This window comes from Lepidochelys kempii, chromosome 15 (genome assembly GCF_965140265.1).
Source record: "Lepidochelys kempii isolate rLepKem1 chromosome 15, rLepKem1.hap2, whole genome shotgun sequence".
Classification (NCBI taxonomy): domain Eukaryota; kingdom Metazoa; phylum Chordata; order Testudines; family Cheloniidae; genus Lepidochelys; species Lepidochelys kempii.
The window spans coordinates 30,285,502-30,313,358 of NC_133270.1; the positions used below are offsets into that span (position 1 = coordinate 30,285,502).

The following is a 27,857-nucleotide window of genomic DNA, read 5'->3' on the forward strand; positions in this document are numbered from 1 at the left end:
TCCAGATTGTTATTAATTTTACAGGCTCTGTCCGATGTGCTGCACTACCAGTGTGTGTAAGATGGTCTATCAACCTTAATTTTAAATGTTGTTGCATTTCTGGGACTAAGTTGGGCATTTAATGTTGCTTAGCTGTAGTGCTTTGTAGTTTTAATGTTACCTATTTAGCTATTTTACCTTTATAACTGTGGGTTAGAACATTTAAATGATTAAAACCCTGGGTATTAATATGTAAAGTGTGAGGTTTTATTTGGGTAAGACTAGAGGTCTTATAACCAGAGGTCTAGTTGAACATATTCACATTCTTGTGTGTGTTTCTGAGTGATAGTTAAACAATGTACCATAGTTATAGATTTGCGCAGGCAATAGCAAGGGCAGATTTACAAGTGCTTGTAAAAGCTACTATTAATAGAACTGGCATGCTGTTTAACAAGATAATAATCTTGTTCCCCAGTGAGGGGAAACCTGAAGGTGGAGTAGTTTATCCTCATAACGGAACCAGATTATTGTCTTGTAAAACAGTACACCACCCTTTTTTATTGCTAGTAGATTCCATGTAGAGAAAAATAGAAGAAAACTGAAGCTTTCAAATTGTAGAAATACTTGGAAAAATTATTAGCAAACAATATTTAGCTGGCTGCCAGTGTTCTGTGGGATTTGGAATGTGACTTTTTTTATAACAACCAGTTGTTACATTTTTACATGTGTGGTTATATTGAACTTGGTGCTATACATCTGCCCATTTGGGACAATCCAGATTTTATTTACTCATGACTCATTACTAGGTGCTACTACTTTGTGGGTAAAGATTTTTGGGAATGATTTAAAATTAAGGCCAGTGCAAGAGTGACTTCATTCGCCCAATTCTTACCATGGGAGAGATCAGAACAGTTGATAATGCCAATTTTAGTATAATTGATGTATCCTATTTCAGTGAATGAGTAATGTAATAACATGATTCAGGCTCAAATCTAAGTAGAAAATGCTTATATGTTTACTGACTTTCTTTGAATTGCCTGATTTAAATTAATTTGTGGAATGTTTATTTTGTCTGATTGCACTAATAATTTAGGCCACATGCTATAATAGTTTCACATTTGTGGCTTTAAAACTGTCCACACATTCTTAGATTGTTCTGTCTTTTGTGTCTTTCACACATCTGTGGTGATTGGGCTAAATGAGAATAAACTGACTGGATCCCGTCAGCAATTTGCAGGAAGTGATGTAGAAAGCAATAAAAGGATGAGTTGCCAAAATAAAATAAAGAGATCCTAGAGACAGTATTTTTAACATTTCTTGTCTTTAAAGTGCGTGAAAAAGAAAACAACTGCTACTTTAAGAATGCTTAAGGTTAATGTATATTTAATGGTGCAAATCTTTCATAGAAAGAATGAAGAAAGTAAATCTATTTCATGTTTTGTCTTGGCTCATTTGTTACATTTGTTTTCATCAGATTAGCTTTAATGGTTACTCGGTTTTGAGAAGATTTTTACTTTTGTCCCTTTTCATTTTGAAATATTTTCTATTATAGGAGTGACATCTCAGTGACATCATCATCTTTCTCTGGGATTGTTATTTGATCACTCTTTCCACTTCAGATCCTTACAAAAATGAGCAGGACTTATATCTGCCATGAAATGCAGAGGCAGAATAAACCTTTTACTGCTTAGTATTCTATTAAGGGCCTACTTATTCAGAAATAAGGCAGGCAGCTGGCAATAACCATATCATTCATGATGGAAAAATTCTTGTGTAGTCTTATATTCCTATTGCCCACCAGCTGTGCACATTGTACCCGCTAATGTAAATGGGAGTTGTGTGTGAACAATGGGTAGTATATGACATGACGAATGTACCTTGTGGCAGGTTCCTCATAATACTTCCTCTGGTGCAAGGCCTTGATATGGCCCAAGGGCAGAGCTTGTAGTGTGCCAGTACATAGGTTACAAAAACAGTGCTGTTGAGTGAATAACTGTATTTTTATTTCTAATGAGCTATGCCAAAGTGCATTTTTGAAGATAAGTTACTAATATGAAAATATCTTACAGACTGTTTATTAAATCACCTAAGAGCTAGATTTATTACAGTTGCAGGTTAATCGTTTGTGTGCATTTTAATTTGTGCATCATAAAACAGTTTATAATCTGAACTCTGGCAGAATTCAGACTTCAGTTTCTCATGTGTTCACTGTTAGGAGTTTGCATTTCCTGGCTTTGTGTTTGCTTTGGACTGGTGCTTGATAGTTGTATCAAGGGGATTAAAAAGTCACCAGAAAAAGAAGTAGAAACTTGAATGTGGAAGTGGAGGGTACATATTCTGTAAAAGTTTCCTGCATCCCACGTCTCCCGTTGGCTGGGAACGGCGAACCATGGCCACTGGGAGCTGTGGGCGGTCGTGCAAATGTAAACAAATGGTCTGGTGGCGCGCCAGTGGATTACCCTGACAGGCCGCAGGTTGCCCACCATTGAGCAAGATAGCTTGTGGAGAGCAGTATAGTTCATGGAGGGCAATAAAGCTTTGCAAACCAAGTAACTAATTTCAAAATTAAGAAATAAATGCCAGTAAGAATCTCCTGTTTACATGTACAGCAGTTTTTATTTTAAAAAATCACATGTCTGATAAACAGCTGTTGATCATGTTGCTTCTAAGCATAGGTGCCTTTTTCAGCCGCTGTTTCTCATTTTTTTCTAAATTGTAATAAGCCAAGTATCCCATCTGAGTAATAAGAATGTCAAACCGTGGAAATTGACTTGGCTAGATTAGGTTTATGGGCCTACACAAAGATCATGTTCTTCAGCATAAAGAGAACAAAAATAATCAGAGGAGTGAAATCCCAGTGTAAGAATGTTGGCTCGGGAATAGACCTAAACAATAATCATGAGCAGTATATTCTGCATGTGTGTTCCCTGCCAATCCACCTCTCCATCTGTTCTGGCGAGGATTAAGTACTAGTCCTTTCAAGAAGCAGTAACCACCCTCACTCCCAAGTAAAATACCCAGTGTATTATATATGCAATTCAGCATGCATCAAACTATCAAACTGAGACACAGCACTGTAAAAAGACCTTTTAATGTCACACTTGGAATATTCTTTTTCAAGTTCACCCTTATTTAGGAAATTATTACCTCTAAATTGACTTTAAATAATTCTATCGCTCTTCACATAATTTTTTCAATATTTGTATGTTGGAGACATATTAGACTTGAACTGTGTTCCTTAGAAAAAAGAACATGGATGATTTCACTGAGATCTCTAAGATCCTGAAAGGAACAGATTGATTCTGATAAGCTGCTTGAGACAGTTACTATTTTGAAAGCAAGAGGTCATGGACTCCAACCTGAGGAAGGGACTAGCATAGCATATAAATAGTTTAGGCAGAATTTCCTCATACACAAGCTGGTTGGAATAGAAAACAAACTGCCAAAGTTAACGGAGTAAACTAACTTGGCTGAGAGCTGAAGACATGTTTGGAATAGTAGGAAGTGCTGGATCTAGATACTAACTGGATTTTTGGGACACAATTTAATACTGGGTATATTTTATTTCCTAGTTCTTTAAACTTTTTCCCCTTTCTGTGTGTCCTACTTACAGGTGTTACGTTGCACTTGATAAAAGAACCAAGGTATCAAAGTTGCCAAGTAGTGGCTGAATGTGCTGTCATTTTATACAAGAGAGATCAGGCTCTTAAAGGAGGAGATTATCTCAGAATCTCACTGATATCAATGTGAAGGATTGTTACAGATCAAGGGTAGAATGTGGACTTGATGTACTAACTAAACTTTGAGCTATCATTATTTATTACCTGTTCTGCACTTTGACACATTCAGCATCGCACAGTGAGAAAATGTTTTCTCCATTAGGACCAGTGCTATTTCAGCCCTATATTTCCCTTTCTTCACAACCCTGCTTTTTTTTTTCTTGTCCCTATTTCTTTGCATGTGCCCTCTTTTCTTCCTTCTGCCCTTTATCCCCTGCAGCAACTCCCTCCTTGGCTTCATTCCTGTCCCGCTTCATCATCCATTCACTCTACTGGTGAGAGATGAAATGAGTAATGTTGTCATTTCATGTATTGTTGTTGGATTTTTGAGTTAACACTCAAATGAAGTTAATGGGGATAGAAGAGTTCACAGCTCTCTGTTTCATTGTTTCAAATTGTCTGCAGACTCAGGAAGCCAATGTTGTTTTAGGTACACTTTTGTTTCTCATTTTGCTTACATAACATTTTCAAGTGTTGCTTTGCCAAAAAAAAAAAAAAAAAAAAGATTGCATTCTGCAGAATGTAAAAATACCACATGGGTCACAAAAATATATAAAATGTGTTGGTGACCGACATCTTTGCTGTAGATACTGTCTGACGGTTGATGGAAGAGAAACAGAGACTTCTTCACTCATGCCACTTTTTGCAGCTGGCAGTAGTCACTTTTCAGACACCTTTTGAAGAGGCAGAATTTGATGGCCTTAAGAGGAACAAAGAATTTTGCAGGGACTAAATATGAACCTGCAGCCTTTGATCTGCTAAGTGTGTTTAAATACACAGTTTACTTTAGCTTAAAATGTCTTTAATATAAATAGAAAATGTATAGGTTACAAGTTGCTACTAAAAAAATTCCCATTTACTGCTGATGGCTATATGTGTCAGCTTTACTAGCTGTAGAGTTGCCTTGTTAGGAGGTAACTTGGAAATAATACTCAAGCCAGTGGTTCCCAGTCTGTGCTCCCGCCATGGGTTATGCAGGGTCTGACCCTTGAGCCAGGGCCGGAACACAGCAGATGGCACTTCTGCCGGATGGAGGATGCCATTTTTTCTCTCAAAATGGCGTCCTCCATACAGCGTGACTGCACATGCACTGTGTGTGAGAGGTGACGCTAGCAGGGACATTCCCATGCTGCACGGGCGGGGTGTTCTGGTAGCCCTGGAAATGAAAGGGTCCAGGGCACTTAGTAAGATGCCAAAGGGATCCTGGGGAAAGAAGTTTGGGAATCACTGGTTAGGCTGTGTGTACACCACAAGCGCTACAGCAGCAGAGCTGCAGGGCTGCAACTGTGCCTCTGTAATGCTCGTATCTTAGGTGCTTCCTTTGCTGATGGAAGGTGCTTTACAATGAGGTAGTTAATCCACCGCTTCCCTCGACCTAGTTGGGTCCATGGTGAGGGCTCGCTCTTCCCCACCCTCACTCACTTTCACCGGGCAGGGGGTTGGGGTGTGGGCTCTGGGCTGGGGGGTGAGGCTGAGGGGTTCGGAGTGTTGGAGGGGGCTTCAGGCTGAGCCTGGGGCAGGGGGTTGGGGTTCAGGAGGGGGTGCAGGCTCTGGGATTTTGGGTGTGGCAGGGAGCTCAGGTCTGGGGCAGGGAGTTGGTGTGCAGGAGGGAGTGCGGGCTCTGTGGGGGAGTTTGGGTGTGGGAGGTGGCTTAGGCCTGGGGTTTAGGGTTTGTGGGGGTGAGGGCTCTGGCTGGGGGTGCAGGCTCTGGGTTGGGGCTGGGGATAAGGGGTTTGGAGTGCAGGAGGGGGCTCGGGGCTGGGGCAGGAGATTGGGGTGTGGAACGAGTGTGGGATCTGGGAGGGAGTTCGGGTGTGGGAGGCGGCTCAGGGCTGGGGAAGGAGGTTGGGATGCGGGAGGGGGTGAGGGGTGTGGGCTCCAGCCGGCAGCACTTACATCAGGCAGCTCCCGGAAGCGACCAGCATGTCCAGCTCCTAGGCTCAGGGTCAGCCAGGTGGCTCACACACCGCCCCCGCAGCTCCCTTTGGCTGCTATACCTGGCCAAGGGGAGCTGCATAGTCGGCACTCGGGGAAGGGGTAGAGTACAGAGACCCTTGGCCGCCCTTGCGCCTAGGAGCTGCTGCTGGACACGCCAGCCCCTTCCAGAAGCCACACAGAGCCAGGGCAGGTAGGGAGCCTGCCTTAGCCCTGCTGCACTGCCAACCGGACTTTGGCATATTTTAGAATCTCCCAGATGGCTTTCAGTAGCCACCGGGAGATTGAAACCGATTCTGGAAGACTCCCGGCCAATCTGGGAGGGTTGGCAACCATAACTACGGCTCTCAGGGAGCAAAATTTTTCACAGCCCTGAGCAATGTAGCTAGGTCGATATAATTATTTAGAGTAGTCCGGGCCTTAGTTAAAGTAAAAAGTCACATTTTGATAAAAAATTAGCCTTTTGAGGAAAAGCGCTCACCCTGCAGACACCTTTTTTTTCACAGAAATGAGATTTACGATAGAAAGTAAATTACTATAATTGAGATGAGTAATTGAGAACACAACACTGAGAATCTGCAAGCAACACTCATAAGAATTGGGTTTTGGTCTAGCTTTAACCCAATATTCATCCTTATGTGGTCACCACATTGTTTCTATTTGTTCTGTTTCATATACTTAAAGCTTTAAAATATTGATGATGTAATAAAATATTCTTGCTTTTACCTTCTATGTTTACTGTAATTTAGAGGTGCAGCTATTGAAATCAACAAATTATTTTAAATAAATTGGAAAATTGAATCTTGTTGCTTTGTATATTTAACCAGAAGTCAGCTTGTTAAATTGGAAAGCTGAAGCTTTTGACTGAGGATATGTCTACGCTAGAAATGTAGGTCAACCTATATTAGCTGACTTACATCCACAGCAGTAATTACTGATGGTGCATGTCCACACTACCCTCCTTGTGTCAGTAGTACACGTCTTCACCCTGAGCGCTTCCACTGACCTAATAGGGGCAGTGTGGGAAGCTGAGAGCCTGGTCTCTCAGCTCTGCTGGCAGCTCCTTACAAGGAGACTGGCTGTGTCACAGGCTCCCCCTCCCTCTGCTCCCCATTCCCTACCAAGATGTGGGGAAGCCGCCCTGGGCTTCTCATCTCCCATTTCCCTGCTGGGAATTGGGGGGAAGCTGGTTGGGGCTTCTCACCTCCCCGTTCCCCACTGGGAGCCAGGCAGCCTTTTCAATTTAAGGGCTCAGGGAGTGCGGTGGGGGTGGGGTGGGGGGACCACCTGAGTGTCTCACCCTGACTTCCAGCTCAGAGTGGGGTCCAGCTGCCGGGCTTCTTGCCCTAGCTCCCAGCCGGGAGCAGGGTCCAGCTTCTCTGGGCTTGGCTTCCCAGCTTTCTTGTCAATTTCAGGGTAGGAGCCTGCATGAAATTGACAAGACAGGATGTAAGTAACAGTGTGGATGCAGACACTGCATCATCCTAACTACACCGACATAAGCCATATGCCTCTTGTGGAGGTGGAGTTATGCTGATATAGTAAGGCACTTACATCAACTGGAGGAAGGCTGTAGTATAGACACTAACATAATTAGGTTGACTTAAATTGACTTACCTGAACCTGTGTAGTGTAGACCTTGCCCTGAATGTACAGTATATGCTCTGCCACATTAGATTCTGAATGTCCACTCTTTATTCACAGGTCAGGTGTAGTACAGATCACTGAAGTGATTATATGTCCATGTACTTCATGAGATCTAAGGAAACTGCTCTTCAGAATGAAAAGTGTTTCAGTTTACATGCTTCTTCAGTTATATATCTATATGCAGACAATGCAAACTAGGGTAAGTGCTTTCAGAACTTGCGGGCTTTGATGCAGAAAACATTTACTTCCTATATTTTAATTGTCAGTTCTCTTAACTAGTAACAGCCAAATAAAATTTTAAGAATACCTTCACTCTTGTGCTCTCTATCTTTTCTTTGTTAAATATTATTTCCATGCTAACCCATGAGAAGACTTAAGAAAATAAGGGTTGAGGCTGTGATAGTGGAATGCAGTTCCTTTTCAATCAAGTTTCCTGATGTAAATTAATTTTTCAACATTTGAAGACATTTACTTAATTTACAGGAATCTGTAGTGCTGTCTGGCTGCCCTTTTAGGATTAGCACTATGTTCTCTGATTTTTAGGATATCAATCACTGCCGTTGTTGTTCAGTTAAAAGACAAAAATATTAAAATACAGTACATTCTCTGTGTGGAAGCAGTTCATTTGATTGTATGATGCATACTGTAAACTAGATAGCTGAAGTGCCCAACTATTTAGAAATTACAATTTAAAATTCAAACTTTTTTAATATTTAAAATTTAAAATTCTATTTAAAATTATTATTCTAGTATTATTATTTTATTATTATTATTCTATAGAATTTGAGTGAATTTCTACTTTGGTGTCTATGCTGACTGCGTATATTAACACTTACGTTTGCTTTTTTTTATAGTTTGTTCTTCCTAATTGGGTTTTTCCAGTTCTGTTGGATGTTTAACTATAGCTATGGCAACAAGAGTAGAGATCAACTCTGCTCTAGCATCCTTAACAACAATACCTGATTTAAATGAAATTACAAGTGAGGATAAAACACAACGCACCTACATCAACCCTCTTTTGGATGCAAGTAATAAGGCTGGTCTACCTTCTAATCCTTCAACACCAATAATTCTTGAAGAAAAAAACAAATTTGGGAGCACTTGGAGACCAGCAACTGTGCCTACTCCTGGATCAAGGCCAAGGCTTTCTCCAAAGCCATTTTCTAAGGATAAACCTTCAGATACTTTTGCGAATGTGAAACCTCCTGTTACAGCTCTCAAACCAAATAATTTTGTCTCCAAGTTCTCTGTGTATGGACAGCCTACTGAAGAAATGACATCTGCTAAGGTGTTAAGTGGAGATGTCCCTCTATTAGTAGATCAAAAACTAATTGAAAATGAAAGTAAAGGCAACAATGAATTAGTCACAAATGTGACCTTTTATTCCAGTCCCAGCAGAAATACTGTGATTCTTTTTGAAACAGCTAGCACTGAGAAATCCAAGGTAAATTTAACACGAGGTAAAATATCTGTTGAGGAGCATAGAACACTTGGCACTGTACAGACAAAAGAGTGGCAATGTAACGCAAAGCCTGAGATGATCTCTCAGCTATCTGTGACTTCCAGAAAACCTGAAGGTGGTCTGCATGGGCAAATAGCTTTTTCATCAGACCCCAGACCAGTCTCCTGGAATCCTCACCAATCTGATGAAAAAAACGACACATATGAAGATCCTATAGGTGAGAGAACCAAGGACGTTGCAAAATATGCCAACAGCGAGGTTGGCTTATTAACTGAAGTGCAACGAAAGCTAAACCATAGACCAGTATCTGCTGTTTTTCTGGAATCATTAAAAGATCAAAAGTGTAGCAATTTGGAAGTCTCCAAAGAAAAATCTCCAACAGAGAAATCATGGGTTAGAAAACCAAGGCCTTTGTCCATGGATCTAACTGCCAAATTTGAAAATAAAGACGTTTCTCTGTGCAGGAAAACTTGTCCATCTGATGCGATTAAGGAGAATTTACCAGGAATTCACTTCACTGACATAGACTCCCAAGAACAGTCTGAAATGAGGCCTAAAGTTGAAGAAATAGAACTGAATAAAGGTGATCCCTCTAAATCAAATCTGAAATGTAACAATGAGGACATTGACTTTCTTGATGTTAAAAACAAATCTAGTGAGCAAAACCAGAAAGTCTTTCCAGAAGATTTAGACTCATTCAGCCCAAACTATTCAAAAGACTTGATACAGATCTCTGCAAAAGATAAAAAATACCCTTGGGAAACTAAACAGAAATCTAAAGATGAACAAAATGAGAAAAAAATTGACATTGTAACTAACTTACATGGATCAGAAAAAAAGGAGATGGCTAATAACAAAAGCAAAACAATTAAAGAAGTGGAAATATTGGATCAAAAGGAAACTTCCAGAGTTTTAGTCAGTGCAAACTCTACAGATTCCTCAAAAAAAGAAAACAAGACCTTGAGGGGGAGCGTTAAAAAACACATCCGTTTGTTTGCTGGCTCAGAAAGTAGCATTACTCCAATGGATACCGAGCCTCTCCCAGCAGCCACTGAGAGGGAAAACAGAAATGTGAACATCCAACAGAGAATCAGAGAACTGACAACAGAAAATACAGATGTTAAGCCAGGAAATCTACGCAGATCACTCAAGTCACGACCACTTTCTGCAGACTTAACAAAGAAGTAAGTTACAGAAGAGATGTTTAATACTCTATTCTTTTCAAGTTTTCAATTAGTACAAATAAAAAAAAATCAGATATCACAGTTCCTCACTTGTAATCTTCAAACATACTTTTTCTTAGAATTCTGCTTAATCTGTTGCTCATAATTTATCTTGATAGTGGCTGCAAAAATATGCTGTCAGTAATATTAATTCTTGCATGCTATCTTAGCAGTCTCTCACTACTGCTTGAGTTTTATTTACATGTTTTGAAATCCAGGTATGAATAATATAGCTCACGCTGTCATGTATTTTCAAAGGTTCAAAATATAACCTGAGTTTTCATTTGTTTAATGTGCTCTTTTCACTTCCATTGTGTTAGCCTTACTATTTGCTTTTATTTTATTTTCAAAATACTTATAAATAATTTTTTGCATTTGGCACAAATTAGGGTAGACCTTTATCAGTGTCACCTCAGTGACACTATCTACTGTCAGATTTTGCGCCAGATAGGAATTTTATTTCACCTTCATATCCGGGTCTACAGATCCATGATTCTGCATCTTTTTCTGGAGGAAGCAGGGAAGCAGATGAGAGCTGTCACTTGCAGGGCAGGGCTTAAGTGCCCTCCAGCTGATGTTTTGCCTGTTTAGAACAGGCAGACACTGCAGAGATCTGTGGTGTAGAATGCTGCAATGATGAGTGTGGGATAAGAGCCTGAACCGAATAGAATTCAATGTAACAGTAAAGTTTATGCAAGAGACAGTGGGAACTTTCAACCTGTTTTTCAGTAGTCTACTAACTAAATTATGTCTTAAATTCTAGAACATTTTTTTCCAAGATAGAAAATAAAGTATATCTAGCTTGTTAACTGTAGAGAAGGCTTGGGCTTTGTCTGCTAATAGTTCAGGCATACATAAATCACTGAATCAAGATAAGATTTGTGCTCTGAAATAAAGTGATTTCTCCAATCACATTTATAAGAAATTAATTGGAGCATTTTAAAATTATATGAAAAGAAAGTGTCATATTTTGCATTTGAAAAAATGCATATTGGGCAACTAACTAAAGTTGTTTAATGTCATCCATACTTAAAAGAAATAACAAATTTTTGCAAATAGGTTTTCAAGCCCAGCATCAACCAATGAAATTAAACCTGAGAAACCTACTGAATTGAATAGTGATGTTACTAGTGAAACACAAGAAAATCAAAAGGTAAGAAAGTGGTACTTACAGACTTGGTCTTCCAAACAGAATTGTAGCTATAATTTATATAGTACTATGCTGTGTCACATACGGCTATAGAAAGCAATGAGTTAGAAACTGCCATTGTGAGTATTAAGAATAGCATAATCTTAATAAGTTTACCTGGGTAATTCCTTCTTTAGGCCACCCTGGTAATGTACAGAAATCATGTACATGTTTGTCTATAGTTTTGCACACATATATATTAACCAATGACAATAGCCTTACACATATTAACTTCTTATGAAACTTCCAAAGTGTCCTGAATTAATTCAAGCTTTTATAATATATCATTATATTAAACATGCTTTGCGTTTTTTACCAACCCCTCCTGTAACATTTAATTCTAATGGTCTATGACAACACAGGGCTACATAAAGAATCTGGAGTGTCTTATTTGGCCACTTTTAAAAACTGATGAATATATAGATAACTTAGTTTCTAAGCATAATACTTAAGTCGTGCAAAATATAACTTTTCTGCTTAAAACTATAAAATTGTTGTGTATATGAAGATTTAATATTGTTATTTTAGGCATATTTTTCCTGAGTCCCTTGATGTTTGGGCCTGGGTTTTTTTCTTATCTTATTCGGTCCTGGTTACAACACAGTAGTACTTGAAAGAAAAATGCCAATTTGATATGAGAGTCTAATGAGTTAATTTTGAAGAAGAGTAATTGAACAATGAACAAAAATCCAAACTTTACTTTAACTCTTTTGGTTAATGGGAAGCTACTCTCTTCACAAGCTGACCTAAAGTAGGACTGAATAAATTTGCTTTGCCAATTAAAAAAACTCAGGAAATCAGAAAGTTTAAAAGATTTATAAATAAATTCCACAGTATTAATTTTTTTAGTTCATTGAACTAAAACCTTTAAAAAAAAGTTTAACTGAAAATTTTAGAACTAATTTCAATGCTTTCATAGGGCAGAAAGACTTCTTCTATTTATCATCATGTACTCCCACAGTGAAAATTACTAAAATGTAGCCTTTATTGCGACAATAGATACAATCACTGAATGTAGATATTGGAAGTGTCAGACCTCCCTAAAATTGTTTTGAAAATACACATGTGCACCCCCAAATCTGTTTAACTTATTTCAGAGTAACAGCCGTGTTAGTCTGTATTCGCAAAAAGAAAAGGAGTACTTGTGGCACCTTAGAGACTAACCAGTTTATTTGAGCATGAGCTTTCGTGAGCTACAGCTCACTTCATCGGATGCATACCGTGGAAACTGCAGCAGACTTTATATACACACACAGAATATGAAACAATACCTCCTCCCACCCCACTGTCCTGCTGGTAATAGCTTATCTAAAGTGATCATCAAGTTGGGCCATTTCCAGCACAAATCCAGGTTTTCTCACCCTCCACCCCCCCCCACACAAATTCACTCTCCTGCTGGTGATAGCCCATCCAAAGTGACAACTCTCTACACAATGTGCATGATAATCAAGTTGGGCCATTTCCTGCACAAATCCAGGTTCTCTCACCCCCTCACCCCCCTCCCAAAAACCACACACACAAACTCACTATCCTGCTGGTAATAGCTCATCCAAAGTGACCACTCTCCCTACAATGTGCATGATAATCAAGGTGGGCCATTTCCAGCACAAATCCAGGTTTTCTCACCCCCCCACCCCCATACACACACAAACTCACTGTCCTGCTGGTAATAGCTCATCCAAACTGACCACTCTCCAAGTTTAAATCCAAGTTAAACCAGAACATCGGGGGGGGGGAGGAAAAAACAAGGGGAAATAGGCTACCTTGCATAATGACTTAGCCACTCCCAGTCTCTATTTAAGCCTAAATTAATAGTATCCAATTTGCAAATGAATTCCAATTCAGCAGTTTCTCGCTGGAGTCTGGATTTGAAGTTTTTTTTGTTTTAAGATAGCGACCTTCATGTCTGTGATTGCGTGACCAGAGAGATTGAAGTGTTCTCCGACTGGTTTATGAATGTTATAATTCTTGACATCTGATTTGTGTCCATTTATTCTTTTACGTAGAGACTGTCCTGTTTGTCTCTGTCTGAGACAACCGCATTTGCTCCAACCCCTCAGACAGAGACAAACACCTACAAGATCTCTGTCAAGCTTTCTTACAACTACAATACCCACCTGCGGAAGTAAAGAAACAGATTGATAGAGCCAGAAGAGTTCCCAGAAGTTACCTACTACAGGACAGGCCTAACAAAGAAAATAACAGAACGCCACTAGCCGTCACCTTCAGCCCCCAACTAAAACCCCTCCAACGCATTATTAAGGATCTACAACCTATCCTAAAGGATGACCCAACACTCTCACAAATCTTGGCAGACAGGCCAGTCCTTGCCTACACACAGCCCCGCAACCTGAAGCAAATACTCATCAACAACCACATACCACACAACAGAACCACTAACCCAGGAACTTATCCTTGCAACAAAGCCCGTTGCCAACTGTGCCCACATATCGATTCAGGGGACACCATCACAGGGCCTAATAACATCAGCCACACTATCAGAGGCTCGTTCACCTGCATATCCACCAATGTGATATATGCCATCATGTGCCCGCAATGCCCCTCTGCCATTTACATTGGTCAAACTGGACAGTCTCTACATAAAAGAATAAATGGACACAAATCAGATGTCAAGAATTATAACATTCATAAACCAGTCGGAGAACACTTCAATCTCTCTGGTCACACAATCTCACACATGAAGGTCGCTATCTTAAAACAAAAAAACTTCAAATCCAGACTCCAGCGAGAAACTGCTGAATTGGAATTCATTTGCAAATTGGATACTATTAATTTAGGCTTAAATAGAGACTGGGAGTGGCTAAGTCATTATGCAAGGTAGCCTATTTCCCCTTGTTTTTTCCTCCCCCCCCGCCCGCGATGTTCTGGTTTAACTTGGATTTAAACTTGGAGAGTGGTCAGTTTGGATGAGCTATTACCAGCAGGACAGTGAGTTTGTGTGTGTATGGGGGTGGGGGGGTGAGAAAACCTGGATTTGTGCTGGAAATGGCCCACCTTGATTATCATGCACATTGTAGGGAGAGTGGTCACTTTGGATGAGCTATTACCAGCAGGATAGTGAGTTTGTGTGTGTGGTTTTTGGGAGGGGGGTGAGGGGGTGAGAGAACCTGGATTTGTGCAGGAAATGGCCCAACTTGATTATCATGCACATTGTGTAGAGAGTTGTCACTTTGGATGGGCTATCACCAGCAGGAGAGTGAATTTGTGTGGGGGGGGTGGAGGGTGAGAGAACCTGGATTTGTGCTGGAAATGGCCCAACTTGATGATCACTTTAGATAAGCTATTACCAGCAGGACAGTAGGGTGGGAGGAGGTATTGTTTCATATTCTGTGTGTGTATATAAAGTCTGCTGCAGTTTCCACGGTATGCATCCGATGAAGTGAGCTGTAGCTCACGAAAGCTCATGCTCAGATAAACTGGTTAGTCTCTAAGGTGCCACAAGTACTCCTTTTCTGTTTAACTTAGTTTTTCTTTAACGCTACTCCTCTTAAGTTGTGAAATGTGCTCAGAATTGCTTGCCCGCCCCTCCCCACAGCCAGCAGCAGCTGTTCTTCATTATTTCCACAAACTGCAATTCCTGATTATTTTTTATTCCTAGTCATTATTAAAGTGCTCTTTGCCATAGTCTCTGTGTATCTTGAACAAGAATGAATGAATCCTTGCCACATCTTGATGAGAGAATTATTATTTCCCTTTATAAAAAGAAAAATTAAGATACAGAAAGATTGTGATTTGACCATGGTTACACAGGAAGTCAGTGGCAGAACGGGAGATGGAAGTCAGATCTCCTGAGACCTATGCCTGTGGCTCAGGCAGACCATCTATCTTTCTCCTTACTACTTTCTACTAGCAAGTTCTGACAATCATTCATGAGCCTTCCATCCCTTACTGGTTTATACCCAAGATTACTGAGGTCTCTTGCATGGCAGTATGGAGTACTAATCATTTATTCATTTAGCTAGCCAGTAATATCATTTATTTTGGGAAAAGCTGGCTTTTACAAAATATGGTATAAATATTCATATTCTACTGTATTTTGTGTGGCAGTACCTTTTCCGGAGTATAACTTGACTTGAAGTAATCACTGCAGATTAAAATATACAATGAAAGTCTGAACCCAGGAATTCTTCATGCATTTAATTTTAATTTGTTATATTAAAAACAATCAAATGGTAAGATATTCTGATGTAAAGAGGACTTATCCTAGGGTTTGCAAGTTTACCTTACACCAATATTTGAATCTGTTTGTTAGTTTTCTTAAGGAATTTGTGTGTGTGTAAAATACATACTAGGTACATAAATACATACTAGGTAGTATAATGTTGTAGTTCATTTTTTTTTTTTTAATAAACTTCTAACTGTTGAATTTTTTTGTTTAAGATTAAGGAGATGACGCCTCCTCCTGGAACAGATTGTAGTGAGACCTGTGCTATTGGGAATCAGTGGAAACCACGACAAACAGTACAAATATCAGAGAAAGCTGATCAGATAGAAAGAAAAGGAAGTTTTCTGAGAGAGAGGCAAAATGTATCTTTGCAGAGTGAAAACTCTGTGTCAGCCAAAAATAACTTTGAAAAAAAATTGAAACCCACCACTCCTGCAGAAAATGTACATGTAAAAACTGTCCGAGCCACCATGTTTGACCACAATGTCCAGAGGCATAATATTGCTGCTGGTCACCCTGTAATTGATCCTACACGAAAGCTGACTAATGAATTTGAAGGCAAATATGATGTTGTGACTTTGCTAGGCCATAACAGAAGATTTGGGATGGAAAAAAAATTACAGGAGAAAACTAGTTCAAAGAGAGAGTGTCACGGTCAGTCTGGTGTATCAGGATATGTAGCAGATGCAGAAAAATGTGGAAAAACAACTTATCTAAATGAAGACAAGAAAATTGCTCATGCAGTTCCAGTGGAAAAACATTCTTCATGTGAGAAATGTGAAAAACCCACTCCTAAGCATGTAGAGGACTCTCTAATTTACCAACGAATAGAGCCAAGATATGAAATCCTTCAGACTTTTGGTGAAAGAGCACTTAGTGAAGCTATTACAGTAGTACCTGAAGATAAAGCTGTGACACTCAAAACTAGAAAATCTTCTGTGAAAGAGAAGAGAAAACCTGATGGGAATGTCTTACATCCTGATCACCTGTGTGGGCTAGATAATAAAACTGACCCCTTGAAAGAAAGTAGTTTTATTTCAGAAACTAAAGACATGTTGGACACTTCTACAAAAAAGTTTACTTTTAGAGAACCTAAAGATGTCTTCCACAGCAAATGTACTTTCCATGAACAGATAACAGAGTCCAATAAAAATCAGAGTGAACAGGTATTTATAATTGAGAAATCATCTTATGCTGCAAACAAAAGTAAGGATTTAGGGATAGCAAATGAAAAAATGACACAACTGCATCCTGAAATGCAAAGAGAAAAGAATGATCTCTCTTGCATAAATAAAACAGAGAGTTCTAATGTGACCAAATGCTTTTCTGAGAGAGCTGGTATAAAACCAGTTAGGACAGATGGCTATGAATCCAGAGCTGATTTAGGTCAAGACGTTATTTCAACCAGTGCCAATAAACATGGGAGTCATATTTCAGTGCCTGGAAATAACCAATTGTATAAACCCTCCGTGGACCCGCATCCTAGCACAGAAGTAATAACTGCTGATAAACAGAAATCCAGAGTCTTTGGATTAAGGAAATATGCAGACTCAATTTGTGTAAGAAAAGATTTAGGGTTAGATGTTGCAGCCCTTGAAAATGAAAGAGACAAACTCAGATTAGTAGAACCAGAAGAAAAAGTCAGAAAAACTAGTAGTAGTGTTTCTGACCTTAAAATTTCAGAAAGGTGGCGAAGGAAGACCTTGCCTCAGGACTCCAGCAAGCAAGAAGAAGTTATCCCACTAACTCAAGAAAGTATCAAAAGGCTGAGTAGAACAGATTCATTGCAATTTGATGAAGGTGCAATAAAGAAGAAAAGTAAAAGAAACAAAGATGGGATAGAATCAAAGGAAGTGAACCAAACAGTTTCAATCAGTCCTGATGATTATTTGAAGAAGCAGGTTTCTCCCTTTGAACCAAAGGCAACCTATTTTGCAGTTACGTATCAGATTCCTGATAAAACAGAAAAAAGCTCTGTAAGTACTGTTAATGCAAATGAAAATAACCAAATTCCTACAGAGGTTGAAAGTGCACCAGTTACTCTGAACTCTGGTTCTTCCAGAAGGTCCAATCCTACATCTCAGCAATCCTATAAAAATGTACGGAGTATACATTGTAAAGATAAGTCCCTAGAAGCATGTGTTAACAAGCATTGGGTTAAAGAGGAAGAACAAGATATTCTAAGTTTAAAAAATATATATCCAGTGCTTGGAGAGGATGATAATAGGAGGTCTTGTGAGAGAGGGCTGGATCATACTAAAGAGAAAATTATAGATGTTGATGCTTTCCTCTTAAAACAGGGCCTGAAAAATACTATTCAACCTGACCTAAAAGGTAGTGGAGGAAAAGTCTCCTCATACCATGAGCCAAAATCCACGCTACACTTCAGGCATTTGCACAAAGACAATGAACTATTTACACAAAATATGTTTGGGGAAAAGAGTCATGATGCGTTCAGAGTAAAGACTGAAGATAGGTATAGATCTAGAGTTCTTGATATTGATGCTCTTATGGCAGAATATAAAGAGGAATCCATAAAGACCAGTAACATTCAAGAAGAAAAAGATAACCAGTTCTCTGAAGATCTGAATATGTTTTATTGGGAGAAGTCAAAGTACAAAAAGAATGTGGCTGATAAAATTCCACACAGCTATAACTGGAAAGATTGGAAGAACTTGGATCAATCTGCTAGTATCACTAAACAAGGTATCTGTGCAGAAGAACACCGCAGGCCGGAGAACTTAACTCTCCATGAAAACAGCAAAGAGAAACTGGAGTCCTGTAGCCAAGAATGGAGTAAGCAAAAGTCCAAAGATAGAAAATTCAGTCCTCCCCACTGGGGAAAGCCTAGTTCACTTTCAGATAAACTTATAAATTCACCTGCTGACACTACTGGTACCAGAAAAAAGACGTTTATTATTGATGAGGATCAAGGGAAGAATTTAACATCTAGGCTCCAAAGTGCAAAATACACAAATAACAAGGTACTGCCTGCAAATCCTATTAGTGTGGACCAAAAACTGGAAGTCAGTTTAGCTTCTAATTTCTCTCCCGATGGTGGTGGTAGCAGCGGTGGCTTATTACAGAAGAAAGTGTTCACAAAACAGCAGTTCACAGAGATGTCTGTGGATGATGACCGGCACAAAAATGTAACGAGGAGCTCTGTAAATAAGAACAAAGAGAGTGCAAACAAAACCTCACATGAGAGTGACTTTTCCAATATGAAGAGCAAAGCTGAGTGGAATGACCGTACATCTGGTTTTGGAAATGCACTGCCAGATTTAAAACGATCATACTCAGAAAAGAACCATCCTGCTAAAGCAAGAGGCAGCATGCCTCTGAGGGAAGAAGCAAAGGAAAGGAGGGACCAGCCCCAATTCAGGCAAAGCTTCCCATTGGAAAGTGAAGAAAACAGACTGAAAAAGAGGAGTGCATATCAACAAGAATCTTTCTGCCATGAAAATAAAAAGGTATTTACAAGGCAGTATTTGTTAGAGCACCTCTTATAACTGTGAAAGTGATGAAGATATTTTGTCATGATTGCTTTCAGTCTTGCTGTTTCTGTGTTAGAGCCAGATGCTTAGCTGGTGTAAACAGGGCTGGCCTTACCATGAGGCGAACTGAGGTGGCAGCCTAAGGTGCCAGACTGTGGGGGGGGGGGGGTGCCACTAGGACCCAGAGTTTCAAAGTTTTGGCCAAAGCGAGGGGGCATGAGGGGGTCATTTGAGCTCTCTGCCTCAGGTGCCAAAAATGTTGTGGGCCATCCCTGGGTGTAAATCAGCTTTGCTCCATTGATATTGGTACCAGCATAAGTGTATGCCAGGTGAGGATTTGGCTCTTTGATTCTTCTTTCTTTCTCTTTAATTTAAAAAATCATAGTATTATTCCTTATAGGGAATATGTCCTTTAAGAGTCAATACTGTAGCAGATATGTAGTATCCTTTAAAAAGTGGCAAATTACTGACTGACAATATTAAACTACAGCTTTCTTTTGATGTAGAAGTATTGTTTATAAGTTGTATTCTTAATGCTGTAGGCACTATTTGTTAAATCTTTATATTCACAGCTTTATAAGTCAATAAATGTGTTTTGAATCGGCATCTCAACTGGGCTGGGGTTTTTGCTTCAGTGAAGGGAAAAACTTATTTTATAGATGTGTTGGTACTTTCCCTCCCCCAATCTCCCCTCCAGCTACCACTTTTGTGGTCTGTTGCTCTCTAAGTGCTGGCAGAGGGAAACCTACTGAGGGTTCTCCTAACAAAAGAATTAATGACAGGTTTCAGAGTAACAGCCGTGTTAGTCTGTATTCGCAAAAAGAAAAGGAGTGCCTTGATGAAGTGAGCTGTAGCTCATGAAAGCTTATGCTCAAATTGGTTAGTCTCTAAGGTGCCACAAGTACTCCTTTTTTAAAAAAGAATTAATGTGCATCACCCGTGCAGGGGTGCTGGAACTAGGTGTGCTGGGGGTCTGGCAGCACCCGCTGGCTTGAAGTGGTTTACATCATATACAGGGTTTACAGTTTTGTTCAATAGCTTTCAGCATCCCCACTATAAAACTTTGTTCCAATGTCTCTGTGCCCATGTAAATGTTGCATAAAGTTCTTCTGCTTCAGTTAGCCTTCTTTGTTTTGTCTGCTTTGAGAACCAACTTTGAGCTTTCTCTGTAGTTCTCATATTTGAAGTAAACAAACATTTTAAAGTGGTATTTTTATGTACTCCTTTGAAACAGGACTTTGAAAAAGAATGGACCAAGCAGAATTCTGACAGATCAGGTGGGAAAGACTTGACTGTAGTTCCTATCCAGAGAAGAAGCCATAGCTTTTATAAGGACCGAAGAGCACATCACTGGACGGTAGGCTATTATTTCTTTGCATATTCCACTCATAATCAGTTGTCTTTTTTTTGTGACATTGAATTACCAACTACTCAGTATATCAGAACTTCACAGAAGCAGTAGCAAATACACTTGTAACTTCATGAGCAAAATTTTACTTCAGGGTAATGTTATTTTTCCCATGGGGTATCTTACTGCTTTCAGGTTTGTGTTAAATCACGCAATATATGTAAAGTGCATAATTAATTCCTTTCTAGATTTTAAAGGGACACTTTGCACTTTTACACCAATGTCTCATAAAATCTTGGATTATTAAAAATAAATTGGATTTTTAAATTTTTTTCATCAGTTACTCTTTGTCCCTGCTTGCCTTTATTTCTCAGCATGGACAATGAAAATCAGTTAAGTAACTTTCACTTCTGTTTGTAGTCCGTTTTAATTTCACATTTTCAGTGATACAGTATTGGTTTTTAAACACTACAGTGGTGTTTTTGTTCAAAACTGTTTTGTTGAAATTTTAAAAACAAAAGTTGTGGAAACATTTCTGTTCCTAAGTTTTTAAAACCTGTTTTTACAAAATTAAATATTGGGCCATGTTGAAGTTGTGTCCATTTAAAATAAAATGTTGTTTGATGCATATAATGCTATCAATCTAAAATTATTATAAAGTACATGTAATATAACACAAAGTATCTGTATTTGTTTGTCAACCAACTCAAGAGCATCTTTTTAAGGACTACAATGATGAGAGGAGTTTGAATTAAGAATAAAAATTAGAATACAGCAAGAAGAATGTACACAATGTAAAAATCCAGCTGACTGCTAAATTTCTATTTCTATTGCTTCATAAATTATTTTTTTTACCAGTAAGTGACTCCTGCATCATTTTTAACATGGGAACTATGTTAAACAACTAACCCTCTAATAGCACTGACAGTATTTTTTTTTTTTTAATTACAAATCTGCTTTTTCCAGAGGTTTGACACTTGACTATCTTTTTAAATAACTGGCTAAAAAAAGTTGAGATGTTCTGCCTAAGGACATCATTGTGCCGTGTTCTGTTTGGCAAATGGACAGCTGTGGGTTCCCATGCGGTCAGATGCATCTTGCACCTACTTTCTTTTCTTGAATCATTTTCTGCTACCCTGTTGTGGGGACTTATCTACCTGCAGAACTAAGTAAAATGCCAGTTGACATGCAAAAATGAGAAATTCTGTCTTGCTAAGTTGGTCAAAATAGTTTTTAATTTTGAAATTCCCCTACATGTATTTACTCTGAATTTTGCTTTTTAATCATACTAGATGTTTAGAATTGTCCTTCATAGTTTCTTATTGTATATTAAGAATATGTTCTTTCACATCTTTCTCTCCATGTTTCTTTGATAAATGTAATAAAAATGTCATGTTAGTTAAAAATTCCCATGTTTAATAACTGGAACAAAAATAGGTTGATTTTTAAAATGAGACACTTTTTTGAAAGCTGGATTAAGAAAATTAGAAATTATATACTGTGACAGGGTCAGGCCAGATGGCTACAGGAGAGTAATAGAAGGCAGATATATTAGCCCCAGGTTAAGTAGGTCCCTTTTCCCTGGGTAAGGTAAGAGGGAAGGTTCCAGAACAATCAGGAACCTTCTGGAGATAATTAAGATGACAGGCTGATTAGAACACCTGCAGCCAATCAAGAAGCTGCTAGAATCAATTAAGGCAGGCTAATCAGGGCACCTGGGTTTAAAAAGGATCTCACTTCAGTTTGTGGTGCGCATGTAAGGAGCTGGGAGCAAGAGGCACTAGGAGCTGAGAGTGAGAACGCATACTTTTGGAGGACTGAGGAGTACAAGCATTATCAGACACCAGGAGGAAGGTCCTATGAAGAGGATAAAGAAGGTGGTGGGAGGAGGCCATGGGGAAGTAGCCCAGTCAGTTGTTGCTGTCGCACAGCTGTTCCAGGAGGCACTCTAAATAGCTGCATTCCATAGGGCCCTGGGCGGGCCCAAGTTCCCCCCAAACCTCCCAACTCCTGGTCAGACACAGGAGGAGTTGACCTGGACTATGGGTTCATGAAAGCAGCCAAACTGAGGGCTGCTGTGAAGCTCCAAGGTGAGCAAATCCGCCAATAAGCGCAAGACCCACCAAGGTAGAGGAGGAACTTTGTCGCAATACATATGGGTACATGGTACTCAGATTCTCCATGTGGCTAGTATTTGATGTTCTCATTATTCCTGTTAAGCTTCCCAATGTACACCAGGCCACCCACTACCTCTTAGTGCAACAAATGCAGGATCCATCAAGAAGACTGTAAATCCATCTGATTCCACAATTTTAGGGAGCTTAACCCTCTAACTATTCTTGGTCCCTATTATATTCTCCAAGATCTCATCTGTATCATCATCATGCAGCCCTTAATCCTTTTGTATGCAGTGTTGAAACCTTTTTTATAAAATTTAAGGTCTTTACAGTTTTTCCTTTGACTTTGGAAGTCCCTGTGGCTTCGAGTTTAGTTTCTACCTGATCAAAATGGAATTCCAGGTTATTTACATATTGGTGCAATTCATCCCATGCAGGTGGCCAGCACAAGGCCAATATACTGTTCATATCCTATTTAAGGGAATACCAAGATCTGAGAACTTCAGTATCCCAGCCAGAGGTTCTAGCCTATTGCAGAAGTGGGTGGGTGAGATTCTGTGGCCTGCAGTGTGCAGGAAGTCAGACTAGATAACCATAATGGTCCCTTTCTGTCCTTAAAGTCTGTGAGTCCAAGTTTTCTATAGGCCTTGTGCTGGCCCTTTGCAGAGAGTTGAGTTTCATTCATATGATACCAGATTATAAACTTTTGAGCATAGGGTTGCAGTAGTGCTGTGAACTTTACCAAAACGTCAGTTTCAGAGAAAAGTTCCTGAAAAAACTTGCTGTGTCCTTGTCCGATTGCTTAATCAGTTTTCTGTGTTTCTTCTAATGAAGATTGTTGTCCTTACACCTTTGTGCTTGGCATCTTTGTTAATCTTTGTCTTAATTAAGCTGATTCACCTTTTTCCTTGTTTTTAACGTGGTATTCTTGTCATAATAAGATCTGTTTTAAGGGTGAAATTCTTCCTTCTCCCTCCACCAAGCTCAAGTAAAAAAGGTGTTTGTCAAGATCTAAGTGTAAGTTTGGGGAGTGAATCTCCTCCTCATCTCTCCAGCTCCCAACACCACCACTTCAGGGGCAGGCAACAGGCTAAAGCACTTCTCTGTGCACATGATGTTGAAGGTAATCAGCTACTGAATTCAGATAACTGTGGATCCAGCATCTTTCCTTTGCTCAGAAATTCAGTGCTGCTTTCTGTAGCCTACGTGCAGCTGGCACAGAAGCAACTGCTGTGGCATGTAGGAGTAGCAGAGACTTGTGTTGGGATTGTTCAGGTATCTGATATCTCCTAAAATGTCTGGCTTTGTGAGTCTCTCCAGGAGTGAGGTTTTTACTATTTGGCTGTTGGCTCCATCCAGAGAAGTGGTTTTAAGATCACTTTGTAGCATTGCATTCTTCCCAAGTGAGTAAAAGCAGCCTTTTGATACCAAGATTGCCCTTTAAACTAAGATTATAAAAGGTATAATAAAATGTAATTACTTAGTTTATGAACTGTGACCTTGTCTACATTTCTCTTTAATGAAAAGTTGCTAATTGAAATTAAAAGAGGGGAAATTTCTTGGTTAGACACACTTTGCAATTTCAGATGTCTTGGATTTTTCATTAATGAAAATCTTAGATTTTCAGCCAGTTTACTTTTCTTGAACCACATGTTATTTCTTTTTCTTCTAAGAAAGTGCTTTCACTCTGAGAAATGACTCAGTAAACATGGTATAATGAGTCCATGTTTGTTCTCAATTCCATGTTAAATGTGCTTAGTTTAGAAATCAGTTTGTGATCACCAGCCCTGCAAACTCAATGTGTGATCTGAAAATGAAGCAGAGTTATTCCCTACTTGTGCTTAATTCCCTATTAGTAAAGGTTGTGCAGGACAAATTCCACCCTAAATGACACCTGCAAAATCCCATTGTCCTCAGTAAACTTGCACAAGTGTAACCAATCAGAACTTAATAAAGAATTCTGATATACAACAAGTGAAAGTCTACACAGTCTTTTATCTGTCTTGGGTCTTCAGGGCTAACAGGATTAAAAACTAACCAATTTATTTGAGCGTAAGCTTTCGTGAGCTACAGCTCACTTCATCGGATGCATACTGTGGAAAATACAGAAGATGCTTTTATACATACAAACCATGAAAAAATGGGTGTTTACCACTACAAAAGGTTTTCTCTCTCCCCACCCCACTCTCCTGCTGGTAATAGCTTATCTAAAGTGATCACTCCCCTTACATCACTTTAGATAAGCTATTACCAGCAGGAGAGTGGGGTGGGGAGAGAGAAAACCTTTTGTAGTGGTAAACACCCATTTTTTCATGGTTTGTATGTATAAAAGCATCTTCTGTATTTTCCACAGTATGCATCCGATGAAGTGAGCTGTAGCTCACGAAAGCTTACCCTCAAATAAATTGGTTAGTCTCTAAGGTGCCACAAATACTCCTTTTCGCGAATACAGACTAACACGGCTGTTACTCTGAAAGGAGTAAAAACTGATTTTGGTATTGAAGTAAGGTAGAATTCAACTTTCCAGAAGCGGATCTGTTGAGTAGAAGTTCTTTTTACATTTCAGAGCAGAACTCTGCTTTAAATAACCTTATTCAGAGAATTGTAAGGACAAACTACCACCACTTCTAAAATAGGGGCTGAATGTTTGGTTTAATTTTTTTTTTTTTTTTTTTTTTTGCATAAATCATCTAGACTACTAGTTGTGTCAGGAATCACAACTGACTTAAGAATGCTTCTCCATAGTCTTACAGGGCCAAATTGTAAGTTCCTTTCTCAAGTAACCTCCCATTTAAAGTCAGTAGGAGTCTGTCTGCTGGGCTGGTAAGGACTTCTGGGGGCGAAATCCCCAGAATATACTTTATCTGGAAATAGCATCTGAGGGTATGTTTATATTGCAGTTAGACACCTTTGGTCAGCCCATGACAGCTGATGCGGGTTCTTGGGGCTCACGCTAAGAGGCTGTTTAACTGCGGTGTAGATGCTTGGCTGCTGGTGGGTGCAGAGCACTCACTAATTTTTCCCTGTGGGTGCTCCAGCCCTGGATTCGGCACCGATGGCTTTGGGTTTTTAATTGCAATGTAAGCATACCCATAAGGATCCTGATTACATCGTGAGGAAGGAGAAAGGTACACTTGTTCACATCCATCAGGAGGGTACTTATTTATTCAGTATCTTAAACCAGCAGTGTGTTCGTAGTGATACTTGCCTTTTACAACACAAACACAAAAGCCCTTGGAATGTTTTCCCCATAAATTTCAAGTGTTCCACTGTATTCTGTGATAACAAAGGATTGGAAAAGTTTATAAATAATAACGAACCCCTTGCTTGCTTTTTAAAAAAAGATAATTGAATACAACACTGGATCTTGAAAAATAGTATTAGTTATTGAACTTTTATAGTGTCCCCTTACTGTGAAAACATTTGGTTGAGTAACTGCAAATGATGTATTGAAAAATGTAAATAGCTTTTAATTCATTAAGTCAATAGACACAGGCTCTCTTTTTCTCAAAAAGTCACAACTCATGATCCTCTTTCATAATCTCATGTTTGCATACCTACACTCTGTGGTAAAGATGTGGGGAGACCCAGGCTTTTAAAGTTATACCAAAGTTATACTCATTTGATACTGTGAACCATACTACCATCAGAAGATTAGAGCTCAGTATTCATTGGTCCTGTTTGTATAATACCCCCTCATGTGGTGACTAAATGCATCACATCCATTCTAAGATCCTTGTTTGTTTGTGTAATTATTGGCAAATGCAATGCATAGCTATGGATCACAGAGATCTGTTTGACTCTTTTTGACCACTAAGACAACTAAAAATCATTATCTGGATTCTTTTATGTTGTACTTTTATCAAGAAAAAAGCCAAATTAAATTACTTCTAATTATGTCTTTGAAAAGGAACTTTTTAATATGAACTCCAGAAAACTAGAAAGTCAAGTCTTAAATATTACAATGCGAGTCTCAAACTGAACTTTATAGAATGGACAAGGAAGCATCTTCCATAATTGCTTTAGGCACTGCTTTTGAGAAGGGGGTTGGAAGGATGGTAGCTGGTATCTTAAAATGCTGAGAGGTGTGGAAGGGATGGTTAGGAGTAATAACTATATTAGGGAGGTTTCAGAGTAGCAGCCGTGTTAGTCTGTATCCGCAAAAAGAAAAGGAGTACTTGTGGCACCTTAGAGACTAACAAATTTATTTGAGCATGAGCTTTTGTGAGCTACAGCTCGCTTCATCGGATGCATTCAGTGGAAAATACAGTGGGGAGATTTAAATACATAGAGAACATGAACCAATGGGTGTTACCGTACACACTGTAAGGAGAGTGATCAGGTAAGGTGAGCTGCTATTGGGGGGTGGGGACCTTTTGTAGTGATAATCAAGATGGGCCATTTCCAGCAGTTGACAAGACCGTCTGAGGAACAGTTGGGGGAGGGGGGAACGACGACGACACATGACGATGACGACCTTTTGTAGTAATAATCAAGGTGGGCCGTTTCCAGCAGTTGACAAGAACACTTCAATCTCTTCGATCACTCGATTACAGACCTAAAAGTTGCAATTCTTCAACAAAAAAACTTCAAAAACAGACTCCAACGAGAGACTGCTGAATTGGAATTTATTTGCAAACTTGGATACAATTAACTTAGGCTTGAATAGAGACTGGGAGTGGATGGGTCATTACACAAAGTAAAACTATTTCCCCATATTTATTCCCCCCCCCCATTCCTCAGACGGTCTTGTCAACTGCTGGAAATGGCCCACCTTGATTATCACTACAAAAGGCCTCCCCCACCCCACCACCCCTGCTGGTAATAGCTCACCTTAAGTGATCACTCTCCTTACAGTGTGTATGGTAACACCCATTGTTTTATGTTCTCTATGTATGTAAATCTCCCCACTGTATTTTCCACTGCATGAATCCAATGAAGTGAGCTGTAGCTCACGAAAGCTTATGCTCAAATAAATTTGTTAGTCTCTAAGGTGCCACAAGTACTCCTTTTCTTTTTATATTAGGGAGAAAAATTTGCCAGAATTTTGGAAATACATATATTTAAACAAAAAAAGTAGGGCCAATTTTGGGCCTGCTAACCTTGGTAGCATCCTAATAGCCTTCCCATTTAAACTCTTAAAACATTTGTTTTTTGGGGTAATTGGGCGAAATATAATGGTCTGTGTCAGATTAGATGGTGTAATGGTCTCTGTCATAAATATAAAGGGAAGGGTAAACCCCTTTAAAATCCCTCCTGGCCAGAAGAAAAATCCTCTCACCTGTAAAGGGTTAAGAAGCTAAAGGTAACCTTGCTGGCACCTGACCAAAATGACCAATGAGGAGACAAGATACTTTCAAAAGCTGGGAGGAGGGAGAGAAACAAAGGGTCTGTGTCTGTCTGTATGCTGCTTTTGCCAGGGATAGAACAGGAATGGAGTCTTAGAACTTAGAATCATAGAATATCAGGGTTGGAAGGGACCCCTGAAGGTCATCTAG

General features: G+C 39.4%; 1 protein-coding gene across 1 annotated transcript in view; it reads left to right on the top strand.

Moving 5' to 3' along the window:
• The window catches only part of KIAA1671 (KIAA1671 ortholog), a 168,409-nt gene that overhangs the window by 29,183 nt on the left and 111,369 nt on the right, over positions 1–27,857 (top strand). Inside the window, exons 2-6 of the mRNA XM_073313248.1 lie at positions 7,398–7,539; positions 8,195–9,986; positions 11,085–11,178; positions 15,616–18,870; positions 20,129–20,251. Of these exons, the coding sequence (XP_073169349.1) occupies positions 8,248–9,986; positions 11,085–11,178; positions 15,616–18,870; positions 20,129–20,251 (5,211 nt within the window). The 5' untranslated portion in view covers positions 7,398–7,539; positions 8,195–8,247. The remainder of the gene's footprint in view (positions 1–7,397; positions 7,540–8,194; positions 9,987–11,084; positions 11,179–15,615; positions 18,871–20,128; positions 20,252–27,857) is intronic.